The following is a 14510-nucleotide window of genomic DNA, read 5'->3' as shown; positions in this document are numbered from 1 at the left end:
GTGTAGCAGTCACACACGGATTTGAGAATTACTCATGCAGACAACATCCAAAGATACAAGAAAAACACAACTTTATAGAAAGCTGTCGCCAGGAATAAGCTTTTTTTTGGCTGCAAACTTTTTCAGCATGCATTTTTCGCATTTTCATGACGGCGAAAATGCTAGGGATCCCTATGGAGTCTGCTGGCTAAAAACAGGCAAACTCCATAGTGATCCATTGTCAACACCGCCTGCCATGTGTACATGGCAGGCAGCATTTACTCTACTTGCATGGCAGAGTGCAAATGGTGGCGTACACACTTGCACACTGCTTTTTGCCGAAAATCTGGTGGTGGGAGCAGCTTCCATTGAAGGGTTAACGTAACGGCTCCCTGCCCCCAAATTAGGGGAAAAAGAGATCCTTGGTGCTTCTAGTAACCTTAAAGCTGGCTTTTCCAATGTTTGGAGGGCTTACCTTTTCTCAATTGTAACCTAAAAATCAAAGAGAATGAGCATCCTTCTATGCTGTCACCTTCACCTTCCACTATCGCAAACATTCGGAATAATTTCAATTGGCTTTTTTCCTCCCCCACTTCTCTTCACATGGGGCACGATGGTTCCAGTGTCAATGAACAGTTAATTACTGGCTCAGCGTTTCTGTCTCTAAAGAGCAAAACGCTGTAGGACAAATGCCTCCTCACAAGTTAAAACTGAAAGTAGGTGCTGTAATTATTACGCAATCTTATGCCATCACAGGGATTCTGCAATGGAACAATGTTCACAATTAGATGTCTACAAAGAAGCATCATAGAGGCCTGTGTGATAGATGGAACTTAGATACTGTTCTTATACCGCGCACATCTCTCATTCCATCTGATACGTTTAGCCTTTTCAATTACCATTTTTAAGTCACATGAACCTATGCCCCCCCTTCATGGAAGCGATCAGTGGTAATTACGATATTTAAGAAGTGGGCCAGAAGTGAGCCTATGAATTACCGACAAGTATTGACCTTTCAGATATGCTAGAATGGCTTATATTATGCCGGGAACAACCAGTGTATATATAAGTTATGATTAACCTGCAGAAAAACATGGCTATAAAAAATACTCTAGTTGTAAGGACATCCGGTTGCAATGCAAAAACCAGTTGCCAGTTATCGTTAGCAGCGCAAATATAACTCGCCTACCTTGTCATGTACTGCTCATGACTTAACACGTCACCACAAATAACCTCATAATTGGCATTGTCTACTTGCTTTATTCACCTGTTCTCTTATAGCTTGCTCGATTAATGCATTACCCCTTCCATGCATCCCATTCACATTTCCTCACATGTGTGCGCCCCTAATTGGTATGCCAACATATTAATTACGATACTTACTTTATTGACCTTAGCTTAAACTATGCACCAATTTGGCCATTTCACAACACCCTCCACCATTATTAGAATTAGTATAATGTTTTTTTTTCATTACTCACTTTCAGCTTGAGGTCCTCTTCCTGCAGACTGAAATTCTTCAGCTCAAAGTCATCAGCAGTGTCATCATATGTGTAGACTCGCATGGAAAAGTCGCAACTCGCCATGGGCACTCTGAGAACATTGTACTCAATACCTGTTGGGAGCAGAGAGCAGCAGTTTTGGGTGTTTGAGGAAGTCATTTATGGTATACATTACTAAGTGGAGCAAACCAAGAAGACACAGGCACACACTATTATGATCAGAGGGACTTTGTTAATGAGGAAGACACTGGCAGAAGCTAGCCATCATTTAAGGAGGGTTAAATGTGGAAACTGACTAGAACCCCAAGTACACCCTTCCAAGTAATTAGTTATGGCTACTAGGTGGCACTGCAATCACCGCCTATTACCCCAAACTATTGGCATGGGACATGAAGATACGAGAGATTTGGGATGTGAGAAGGGATAGACAGCCTGTGGGTGTTTCCTTATTTACTCACCCATTTAACTCCCATGCCATCTTGAGATCTAGATCTCTCTCTCTCTATAGCTATATCTATATATCTCCTCACCTAAACCACGCATACAAGGGTCTCTTTTTACTGAATTGTCTGGCGAGACATGGTATCCCCTTTCACTGTTGACAACCAACCTAACCCTCCCCCGACCTTTATGGGCCATTATAAACCAGCTCCCCTCATTTCCCCACATGTGACACTTGACAGTACTGAGACGAGGAAGAGGGGACAAAGTAATGCACACTATGCCATGTCACCACTTTAGTACTGGGACTGGGATGATACCTGCATGGTGTAGTGAAGGTCAGGCATGTACTCTTAATCGTAGTCAGTCAAACCAAATTGGAAGTCCACTCCTGCAACCTGTGAAAAGGTTGCAGGTGTATAAAGGGAGAAAAAAACATGCAGCAGGAAGAGAAACAGGAAGGACTGAGGAGAGCAGCAGGGGACCCATTTCTGGAGGAGGCAGTCGTAGTGGGACCTGTGGAGGATCCAGGACGCCAGCCCGAAGCACAGAAAGCTAGTCAAGCCCAAGGCGAATTGGACAGTTAGGCTTTTGCAGGAGCCACCGTGGCCAGAAACCAGCCGCCAGAGCTGCGGGAGGAGAGAGACGGACACTGTCCATGTCCAGACAGAGGCAGCAGAGCAACCAGCGAGGCCAGTACAAGCCTCAAAGTGCAAGCGGGGCGCGCAGCAGCTGACCCACCAATCTGCAAGGCTGAAAGAAAGTAGCAGGATCCACCGAGGAAAAACAATGAAGACCGGTGAGTGTCGGGGAGAGGCACTTGGCAGCCGGGGCGTTCCTAGCGGGGGGCAAAGAGGTAATGCTTTAAGAACTGAAGGGACATCTTGAAATTAAACATGGGAGATGCATATTGAATATCGAACCAGATGGGAACCTGACATTAACCATATTGAACATTTGCTAAACACCGAGCTGAATTAAACTTTACAACTAAGCACATTAAGTGTCTAATAAATACAGAGCGGAATAAAATCTCGCAATTAAGCTTGTGGAATATAAAATTGAGTGAAACTTTATGAGTAAAGCAAATGATAAAAGACAGACCCAGTCCCCATATGACACCAACCTATAAGAAAAAGTACAAGTGTGAAAGACCACCATAAACAGGTGGGACAAGAGTAAGACCACCGCCAAGTGAACTTTGCAAACAAATGCAGTGCGGCAAGGCCACAGCCTGGCAAGAGGTGTTCTACATACTCTGGCAGAGCCAGGAGGCTACCGAGGAGAAGCCAGAGAATTGAAAATATTATCCAAAAAGCCAAGAGGCCAGCAAAGAGAGATAGCCGGTTGCGTGACCTGTGATGGGTGGACTGTGTGGTCTGACAACTGCGACTAGACCAGCGAGCATTGAACTGTAAAAACCAAAAGAAATTGTGGAATAAACCAAGAAGGGGCACTGCCAGTGAATGAATGAGGCAATCGAGGAATATGGCCAAGCGGACCTTGAGTTGTGTTAACCATTTTGTTTAAAAGACTGAAATAAGTATAACTGGTGGAGCTGAAGTCTTGGGGAAGGGAGCCCTGGGACGTGAGGAATTACACTCGTTATCTTGAGAATGAAGCCACAAGACCATTTTTCCTTTGAGCTGTACTACTCGGAACTTGGGGAAGGGAACCCCCGAGGATTGTGTAGAACTGCATTACCCTGAGTGGGAGAGAGAGATAATTCAGGAGACTTTTGTGGAACTTTCTTGAACTTGGGGAAGGGGATCTGAAAAGGAACTTAAGAGCTGGAAGCAGCTCAGAGCTTGGTGTTGATCACCATTTCTTTGATTATTGACATCCGTACATATTGTTTAGCTTTAGTTGTGAGGGCAAGCATAGGTGTTGGATGCAGAGGGACTTAAGTTGAACTCAGACTTCCCTTATTTTCGTTCAAGTAGGGAAATCCCACTTTAGCATAGGACAAGTTAGGCCCTCTACCATCCTGACATTTAAGTTAATAAATATATTTTGTTTGAATCTTAAGTCTGTTGCCTGGATCTTAATTCAGGATGCCTTCCCAGTACAGGAAGTTTGCGTTGTGTGGCAATTCATGCTGTGGTCGTAGGGATTTTTCAAATAAAAATTGGTTGAAAAATGGTATACAAAGCAGTTTATAAAGCACAAAGGACAATTTTTTACGCGGGTTCCATGGGCTAGCTGCTGTTAAGAAAATACTATCGTCTATGACAGGTACCGTCTCCAGGCATGCATGTGCCATGGTTTCCCACAGACAGATTTCTCAGGAACTCCTGTGACAATCCTTCCACTGGCGAACTCCAGTTTGACCTACATAGTTCCAGTTATTTACAGAAAAGCACTACATATGTAGATGAAGAATTGTCCAATGCTCAAAGAAAAAAAAAAAAAAGTAAAATATAACGCACCCTGCTGTCAGAGTTGTTGGACAAAAGAACTTGGACTCATTCAGAGACATTGCCACCAACACACTACAGCTTACTTCCAGTGGACCTTGGTACTCGGAGCAATGTGGTTAAGACTAGAAAGGATCTCATGTTTTTTACCTGCACAAAAATCTAACTGTCCCTGTCCTAGCTACGTGTATTGAATGGTGGCCATTTAATAACAGTGGTGCATTTCAACAATAACATGTTTATGCAATTACTGTGTAAACTACTTTCTATAATTGAAAAATGTCTTTAAAAACAAAAAACAGAAAATGAAGGGAGAAAGTGAATGTTGATATGCATTTCAGGGGAGAGTGTCTTCCGCCTTCCCATGGCGATATATGATTTCTTAAATTCTCGGACCTCCTTGCACAAATACCTGATGAATACAAACTCTTTAGCTCAGAAGAGACTTTCTTTGCATCACTTATACCCAGCATCCAGACAAGAACAAACACAAAAAGGCTCCAAATTGTACACTGGGAGCTCATCCAACTGGCAAACGACACTAAAGAAGGGTTCAACATTATCAAGGTGGAACTATGGGCGCTTCGGCTCATGACAATGCAGAATCGTTTCGTGTTAGATCTTCTAACTGCTATGGAAGGTGGTGTTTGCAATGTTGCACATTCATACCTTATGCAGATGCTGAAAATGGGACGTTATCACATGTAATTGCAGCTGTACATGAACTGTGCGTAAAAATGAGAAAAGAAGGGGGAATACAGAATGAAGACTGGTTCAGCAGGGCATTCAGCTGGGTGCCATCTTGGCTTGGGGCAATAATGAAGATGTTGGTATCCATCATTGTCTGTGTGTGCCAGTTAGGCCTCAGGTGCTGCACAAAAGCTGTGCCAAAGAGTGCGAGGATGATGGTGACAATAGGCAACAGAAATTCAAATAGGCTTCGCTAGTGTCATAGGGTACCTTTAGTGCAAACTGAAGAGAATGATGAGCCCAAATACTGTATGGTGGCAATATACCACACAGGGGATGAAGTAGACAACTATTACCACACTACTATCAAACAGCCCCAAGACCTTACATGACATGCACTCCTGAAGAATATGCACGGCGTGGGGAGAGTTTAAGGAGCGTGTGCAGGGCATGGATGCCCATCAAAGATACCCTGTGCCTGGGATGAAGCGGTAAAAAGGGCTGAGGAACGTAGATGTACTGGTCCAATCCCACCCCCCTCCACCATTCCCGCAGTGAATAGATCACGTGTAAGCTGGGGGAGGGGTGGAGGCACCCCACCTCCAAGGCACCTTGTCTTATAATATAACATCGAAATTTGCCTTCACAACCTAACCCAAAGCCCCATAGGTGGGCACCATTTTATATGAGAACAGACACCATCTTTTTACTAGGCCTCAAAATCATCGCTCTGCAACATCCAGCTCTCCCCATCCCCAGCACAGAGAGCCCAAGCCCCCGCCATCTCCCTTCCCCACCAGCTCCACGCAAGTCTTGTTCTCACAGAAGTCCAATCATTTATTGTTGCAATTAGCCAGCATTACTTCCCCAGATTATGCTCTCCTCAGATGGTGAGATCGAAGCAGGCCTCTGCACAAGTGCCCATCCATCTCCACAAACCGGTCCATGTTCCCTTCAACCCCCCACCCTGCCAGGCCACGGACCACCAGTCCACAACCCCTCACTCTCTTTCATGCTGATGTCCATCTGACCTCCTCATACTGACCAAAACAAGCACACACATCAAATAACAACTCCCCTTTCCACCCCCGCCCAATATATGCAAGCAGGTGCAACATTATGCATGACCAAGCAACAGTAAGCGTAAACTACAAGGAGAATACGACAGGCGGCAGACTGAAATCTTATACGATGTAGACGACACGTTCATAAAGTCAACCCACCGATAGTGTCCTCAAGCGGTCTGGGTTGTAGCTTAGTACCTGGCTTAAACCCAATGTCCCCATTGTCACGGGGGTCCCGGCACTCCAGTGCTCGCCGCCCCCCCCGGAGGAATGCAAGTTCATCAACAGGCCTACCCCCGCACCGGGGATCTAAGTACATCGTCCTGTGGCGAAGGAGATCAACATCCTCAGCGCCCGGCTGCTTAAGATGATATAGTGTGTATGCATCCCACATTTGTCTGTACCCCCAGCGGTTCCTCTGCATTGCACCCCATATGGATTCCATATCAATTGTAATACAGAACATCCTCCGCCCACTGAGCAACCCTGGGGCTATACCTACTTATCCCCATAGCCACTCTCCGTTTAGCTAAGATCAAAAGGAGGCCTATCGTTTTCCTCGTCCCTTTAGGTAATTGTTTAGTATACCCCAACAGAGCAACCATAGGGTCTGGCGCAACTCGCTATCCCACTATTTCACCAACAACATCAAAATATTTGCACCCAGTATTGACGCAATTCCTCACATTCCCATGCCACGGGAAGGAACCCCGCAGCGGCCTGCCCACATCTAATACAAGCACCAGTTTTCTGAGGGAAAAACTCTGTTAATTGAGCCGGGGAATAATAGTATTGATGCAGGAACTTAAAATAAAACACTATCTCCACGTGGTATCCGATATTTCCCTGTCCAGTGTCCTCTCCCACACCTCCCTCGACGACTTCACTGTTACTGATCTGTCCTTCAGGGCCAACGCATATAGCGTGGATGTCACACGGTCCCCCAAACAGCCCTGTATCAATTTATCGAGTATGTCTGCCAGGCGGGGTTGCTCCGGGAAGGATGGGAACAGTCGCTGCAGTGTCACCCGCAATCTATAATACAAAAAAACATCTAGCGCGGATAGGGCCCCTCTCCCTCGAAGTTGTTCAGCTGATATAAACCTCCAGTTTGGGAACAGCTCTCCAAATTTAACCACCTCTAACCTCTTCATCAGAGCCACAGAACCCTTGTCACTAGTCAGAGGGATATATATAACTGGAATCGCCCAGTGAATACAGAATTTCCCCTCTAGTCTTCCGCTCCAGAAGGGTCCAAGCCCTACATGTGAGATCCACCATGTTCCGAGTCATGCGAGGTTGGCCCAGTGCAGTGAGAATAATCGCCCACAGCAGTGCTGGAGATGCAATGGATCTCTCTACCTCTACATGTCGGCGTTCAGCCGCCATCCCATACGAGTACCGCAGGAAACTCGCCTGTGCTACTGTGTAATATAATTCAAAATCTGGCAGGGCAAGACCCCCTTCCAGAACTGGCGCCACCAGTTTATCCCAAGAGATCCGTGCCTGTTTAACAGCCCAAATAAATCTGGTTATAGCTGAGCAGAGGTCCCGAAAATACACCTTGGGTACAGCGATGGGTGCATTAAGAAACACAGGGAAACCTGGGGAGCATGTCATTTTGACCACTGAAATCCTACCGTATAAGTTGAGCAGGAGTGTGCCTCACCTAACCATAGCCGACTTGGCCAACTCAAGTGTTTCCAGATAATTTCTACGATAGACCACCCCCTCCTCTCTGGCAATCGTAATCCCCAGATAGCAGTTGCTGACCAATTCCCATTGAAATCCCCAAGTATCACGAAACTGGCCTGTCGCCTATGTTAGCGGAAATATGACCGACTTACTAGCGTTCACTTTAAGCCCCAAGAGTTCTCCGAACAGCTCAACATCTACCATGATCGTGTCCAAATTGACCTCGGGATGATGGATGAACAGGACTATATCATCTGGGTAAAGCGAAATCACTACCCTGTGAATATGGAGCTGGACCCCCCGGTGTATATGCAATTCCCTTACCCGTTCCGCTCACGGCTCAATTGCCAGGGCAAACAGTAGAGGGGACAGCGGACACCCCTGGAGCGTCCCACGCTCAAGTGGTATCAAATTGGTTGTCTGCCCGTTCACCCTCACCCTGGCTACCGGGTCTGTGTATAATAAGGAAATCAGGGAAATGAACGGACCCTCCAGCCCCATTCTTCGTAAAACCGAGAATAAGCACGGCCACTCAATAGAATTAAATGCCTTGGTGGCATCTAGCAGTGCTGCGATCGTTGGCTCGTCTTTGGGCAATGCTGCCATAAGACCAAAAATTCTACGCAACCCAAACGATGTTGACCGCCCAGGAATAAACCCCACCTGATCAGCTCTGACCATAGTGGGCATCAGCAGCGCCAGTCTGGCAGCTAGCAATTTAGCCAATATTTTATTATCAAGATTAATGAGCGAAATTGGGCGGTACGAAGAACAATCTTCAGCGGGTTTCCCCGGTTTTAACAGCACGACTATCACCGCTTCTCTAAGGGACTCTGGAAGCCTCCCCTCTGCCACTGCTTGCTGTTTACCTGCAACAGGTATAGTGCAAGTTTGTCCGCATAACATTTATAAACTTCAGCTGTGAAACCATCTGGGCCGGGTGATTTCCCACTCGGCAGCGACTTAATAGCCCCGACCACCTCTTCCAACTTTAAGGGTCTGTTCAACCATTCCCGTTGCCCATCCGAGCACCAATATAATCCCACCTCATCTAAGTATGTGTGTATTGCCGCCTGCGTGGAGTATAAATGACTATAAAATTTATGAAATTCAAGAACAATCTTCTCATCTTCGAATTGATCCACCCCCCCTCTCGTCGGTAACTGCTGTTCTATTCACCTGCTCGGCCATCCGAGTGGCTTTAGCAAGCGACCGACCCGGAGCCTGACCTTCTCCATATTGATGAGGGGCCACCCTATCTCACAAATATTTCACCTTCCTCTGAGCGAGGGAGTGACATTCCTGTAATTTCTACATTAATTCCCCTTGTTGAAGTTTTGTTGGAGTGGGGACATCTCTTTGCAAAATACGAATTTCCTGCTCTTTGTCGGCTAGATCCTTCCGTATGCGTCTTATGATACCCACTTCCTTAGCTAAACACCCCCCCCAATCACACACTTAAATCCTTCTCAAAGTGTGCCAACTGCCACCACAGACCCCTCATTATCCTTGAAGTACATATCTATGGCAGCTGATAGTTCCTCCTTAAAGACCGGGTCTGTGAGGCCATCACTCTTTAATCTCCAGGGAGGCCTCGTCTCCACCCATCCCCTCAAGTGGATACTCAACAAAACAGGGGCGTGATCCAAGAGGGTACGAGCTAGTATATCCACCTTCCTAGTTTGTCCCAAAAGCGCACGGGATATTAAGAAATAATCTAGTCGAGCAGCCGCGTTGTGTGGAGCAGAGTAATGCGTAAATTGACGCGCCGCCGGATTCCTGACCCTCCATAAATCCTCCACCCCCCACACCGACATCATACCCCGAATTCTGTCAGAGGTTCTGCTAATCGAGCGTAGGGCACCGCCTTCCGATCCTCAGCCAGGTCCAAGACTGTATTAAAGTCTCCTGCCCACAATATCTCTCCTTCCGGGATCCCCCCGCCCCCCAATTGCCTCTCGACCCACTGCAAAGGATCCGTCACAGCCCGATTAGGTCCATAATAGCAAATCAGTGTGTATAGCTTCCCCTAGATTACCCCCTGCACTATCAATGCCCTTCGCGCACAGTCCTTCAACACCCTAGTCTGCCGAAAACCCACCGAGCTATGCACCATAATGGCCCCTCCCCTAGAGTAAGAGGAATAAGATGAAAAATACCCATGACACCCCCAGCTCTTACCAAATTTGGACTCTGTATCCGCCGTCAGGTGGGTCGCCTGGAGGAATGCTACCCCTACCTGATGACGCCTCAGATATTGTAAGACTTTCTGACATTTAGGTGGGTTGTTAAGACCCCTAATATTCCAGGTCAAAAGATGAAGTGTCGCCATCCGTGAGTAATTCCTCATGCCTGCTCAAATTACCTCTCGCCTGCCTGCACCCCCTTTCCATCCATACCGCCATATCCCCTCCCGCCACCCCTGCCAATAACCCCCAACTTGTTGGTGTCTTATTCCCCCGTCCCTCCTTTTACCCCTACAAACAAAACAGCCCACCCCCCACTGATTACCCAAACATCTCATAGTAGCAACCCCAACCATAACAATTGTCGAGCTTTCGCTTCAGGGGAGGCTAGGAGCTCACCCTCTCTGCACAAACTAGATATCGCATATCCAAGAAACACCCCACCACAGGAGATCGCAACAACAGTGGGTGATGCGAACCGCCCTATGATCCCCACGGTTATATCATGTGTTATTGTCCCGGGATCCTGGGAACCTTGGCAGCATGTCCAAGAAGGAGCTAGCATCTTCAGGTGTTTGAAAGAAAAGTGGCTTGCCCTCGTGCTCAACTCTTAATTTTGCCAGATGCAGCATGGCGTACTTCATGCCCTTGTCTCGCAATCTCTTCTTAACAGCAATGAATGCTCTTCTGGATGCCTGTACTTTGTCGGAGAAGTCGGGAAAGAACCTTATCTCATCCCCCTTGTAGCAGACCGTACCCTTCTCCCCTGCCTTGCGAAGGGCAGTGTCCCTATCTCGGTAGTTCAACAGGCAGGCAATTAGCGGGCGGGCCGGGGCCCCGGGATCTGCCTCCTGCCACCCGGGATTCTGTGCTCCCTTACCACAATACAGCAGGACTAGAAGCCCTCAGGGCCCAGCGCCTCCCGGAGAATCTCCTCCACCAGCTCCTCCATGTTTTTCTAGTCCTGCGACTCAGCCAGTCCCACTATTCTGACATTATGCCGCCTAGAGCGCAACTACAAATCCTCCTGCTTCTCTGTGATCTCCTTCAGCACCCTCTTGACAACTGTCATGTCCCTGGACGTGGAGGCCACCCCATCCTCCACTCTCAATATTCTGCCCTTGGCTTCATCTAATCTCGCCTAGTGTTTGTCCAGCCTCACCTGCATATGGTCCACCTTGCAGGTCAGTGAGTCCAGCTTCCCGTCCAGCGACTGTATGCCAGATTGCAATTGCACGAACATCGCTTTGATATCCTGGAAGGCTGCTGCGTGGTCCGCAGGAAATGCTAGTGGCTGGGTCTCCTGCTACTCCTCCACCGGTTTGCTTCCTTTCGCCTGTGACACCATGTCGAAGTTCAGTTTAGCCTGCTGCTTTTCACCTTTACCAGCTTTAGACATGTCGCTTAGGATTAGAGAGGGGAGCCCAAATAAACCTTCAGGCCTCTGAGCAAAGTCCCCACTGCACCCCGGCACGTCCTGTCTGCAAACTTCTGCCTGCAGGATGTTCCGTGCTACTCAACCTTGAAGGGGCAGGGTCAGGGTGACCCCGTCCAGGCACACCACAGTACTTAACCGGGGCCCCTTCTCACTGCCTTCCGGAGTCGCCTGTTTTAAGCACAAGCCCCAGGCCAACTATACAGCAGCTGCCGGCCAGCCCTCCCCCGCCAGACCGCAAGCTGTGCCAGGCCCCGCGGGTATAAGGTGGCTCTCCTCGCCCCCCACTCATGCTAATACCCCAATGACTGACCGGCGAAGTCAGCAGTAAGCGGGTTCACCCTGCTTCACAGTGCTGTGTGATTAAGGCCGTTCATGCGACCCAGGTATATCCTAAGGGGACTGTTGGATTGCTGATCACACTGTCTCATGCAGTCAGCCAAGTCTCTTGATACACAGATCTGGGGGAGGGGGTCCACGTGAGGCCACTACACGTCGCCTAACATGTGTTCTGGGGCTCAGCAATCACCCCCTGTGTAGGACCGTTGGGGGCTCCTCACCTTGCACAGGGCGGCCACAGATGTCCTTCAACCAAATTGATGCCTCGCTCCGCAGTCACCACCACCAAAGCTCGCGGCCCCTTTCAATCACTGGTGCCCCTCAGCTGCGGTCGCCGGGCCCCAAGGCCGCTCCGACCGGATCCGATTCCAAGGACACTCCGCCCTCTGCTGCCGGCAGTCCCGCCAAGACAAAGAGTGCCAGTCAGCAAGAGCACCCGCATGGCAGACTCCCAAGCTGCTGCCCTCCTCCGGCCCGGGTCAAAACGTGTGTTGTCCCCCACGTAGACCCGCGCAGCACTCGACTCCGGCAGTCGCGGGACCCAGGCAGATCCTCTGGTGTCTGGTGTGCGAGCAGGGACTCCCCCTCAGGCAGCGTCTCGAGGCACCGCCAGAGCCGGCGCAGCACCTCCCCCACTTAGCAGCACAGTCACAGCCTCCTCTGCCGCTGCAGCTCCACCGTCTGATTAGGACTTCCCGGCACAGATTGTCTTAGGGAAAACTCCTGCTGGGTCTCGAGTCCTCCCGCACTCCTGTCTCATCAAATGTGCACATTTGAGGCACTGGATACCATCCAGATCAGATCCCGGATTTGGGAGTGCAGAGGAGCTTCACGGACTCGCGGGCATGCTGGTCGGCTTGCTAGCTCCCCGCTCACCCACCATAGACTTAATCCCACATGGTAATATATTTGCTCCCAATCACAACATGTCTCGTTGTGCTATGAGGCATCTGGGAACATAAATAATAGATCACACCCCCAGAGGGAGACACCTGGGTGCAAGACCACAATATCAAAGAAGGGCTGAATGCAAAGGTTGGAATCCCAAAATATTAACCTGCGTTTCTCCAAGGTACCCCTATTCATGCAAGGGTTTAATGGTTGCGATTATTCAGATATTATCAGTTCCTGTTGTGTTAGCTTAGCTAGTTAGGAATGTATCATACTTGAACTGACCTTCACCGCGGGGATGACCCGAGCGGACCCACTTACCACCGGACTGAGCAGCAATGGCCAATCACAGCCTGGCATCACCTATAGCACCAACTGTGCCACATGGCCCCTCCAATCTGTACTCTGATTTTGTAACCTATACGATGTCGTAACGCTGATGTTTTTACACTTATAAGGTGCTGCCTGTGTATTGTTTGGCAGCGCGCTCTCGGGGAGCTAACTTTATACAAAGTTTGTTTCCCTTGCAATTCATCTTAGTCTCATATTTGCACTTTATTTTGATCAATGTCTTATAAATAAAATGTATTTGTGACATCTCACATGTAGTTGGCGGCTTACAACTGAGCATTTAACCCACATAATCAATATCGAGATATATATCGTATATCGTCATTCAGCCCAAAAATATTGAGATATGAATTTGATCCATATCGCCCCCCGAAACCTAGGTGAAATGTGGCAGTGAGGTGGACTGTTGAGCGCAATTTGTATAATTATTGCTCTTAAGTACAATATATGCTTCAGGTATAGTTTCAGATATTCCCCACCAACATTCTTCCCAGGCCTGTCTACTGAGTGCATAGTTTAATGAAATAAGCCCACATGCAAGCAGACTGTAGCGTTTTAAGAAAGCGGCCAGAGCTAATAAAAAGCCTGTCCTGATCTCCTCCACAGTACATTAACGTCCACCCTTTTCACTGGCCAGATAAGATCGATTGTTTTGCAACACTGCACAGGGATACATGCGGCTGTCCAAATGCAGCTGAATGCCAAGGTAATTGAAATGATCGGTCACACTGGTCATCGACATGCAGAGATTCCATTTGTATTTTATTTACCTCTGTTCGAAGGTTAATAGCTTACATTTTGAGATGTTAATACTCCTAATTTCTACAAGACAACTGCTCCAGAAGCATTGTAAGCTTACAACAAAGCATGGCAAGACATAGTCCTAGAAACGGCTGTGCAACAAATAAACTAACAAATGAGCAACAACACATCCTTGTCTCGAAACATTGTGTGTTAGAATCTCATGAGCATGCAGGCCCCAGTTTCCCTGCAAACAGAACATTTCCCAAGTAAGACAATACATAGCCTTGATCCACAGTGGAGTTTCCATATTAAAAGCATGCCTGGATAAGAAGCATCAACTATGTGTCATAAGTGCAGCATGCCAATGCGACCAGCAGCATTTTACAGAAAATGTTGCCTGGGTGAGATTAATTGATTTGTGTCCGTTTTTAGACCTTATATACTGGTCTCTCGAAGTTTCCCTTGCACAAATCAGCCATTTGCATGTTGGCAACAAAACGTGTATAGGTTAGCTCCAACCATGCTGTCCACTATTTGTCATCAATTGCAGAGCCACATTAGCAAGAGCATCAAGTCCCATGGATTTTGAGTTATTTATACCTTTTACATATGATTCAACTGCCTACTGTGGTTACACAGCAGGCATCCCGGAGGTCAAGACTTTAGATAAGAGACATATCAGTCCATTGTATTCTCTAAAACCATGCATATATTTCCAAGAAAATAAGTGAAAGAATAACAGTAGGGAGGGGTCTGCCCCTTGACGCCACCTGCAC

The 14510-nt window shown here is 47.8% G+C and overlaps 1 protein-coding gene across 4 annotated transcripts in view; it reads right to left on the bottom strand.

The window, feature by feature from the left end:
* Positions 1 to 14510, bottom strand: part of GBA1 (glucosylceramidase beta 1) — a 362310-nt gene that overhangs the window by 244937 nt on the left and 102863 nt on the right. For all 4 annotated transcript variants that reach the window (XM_069650127.1, XM_069650126.1, XM_069650121.1 and 1 more), the window contains one exon: positions 1461 to 1594. In XM_069650127.1, the coding sequence (XP_069506228.1) occupies positions 1461 to 1594 (134 nt within the window). The remainder of the gene's footprint in view (positions 1 to 1460; positions 1595 to 14510) is intronic.

Source organism: Ambystoma mexicanum, chromosome 1p, assembly GCF_040938575.1.
Source record: "Ambystoma mexicanum isolate Mex_15411 chromosome 1p, UKY_AmexF1_1, whole genome shotgun sequence".
Lineage (NCBI taxonomy): Eukaryota > Metazoa > Chordata > Amphibia > Caudata > Ambystomatidae > Ambystoma > Ambystoma mexicanum.
Note: the sequence above shows the minus strand (reverse complement) of the source record. Positions and strands in the feature narration are given on the sequence as shown.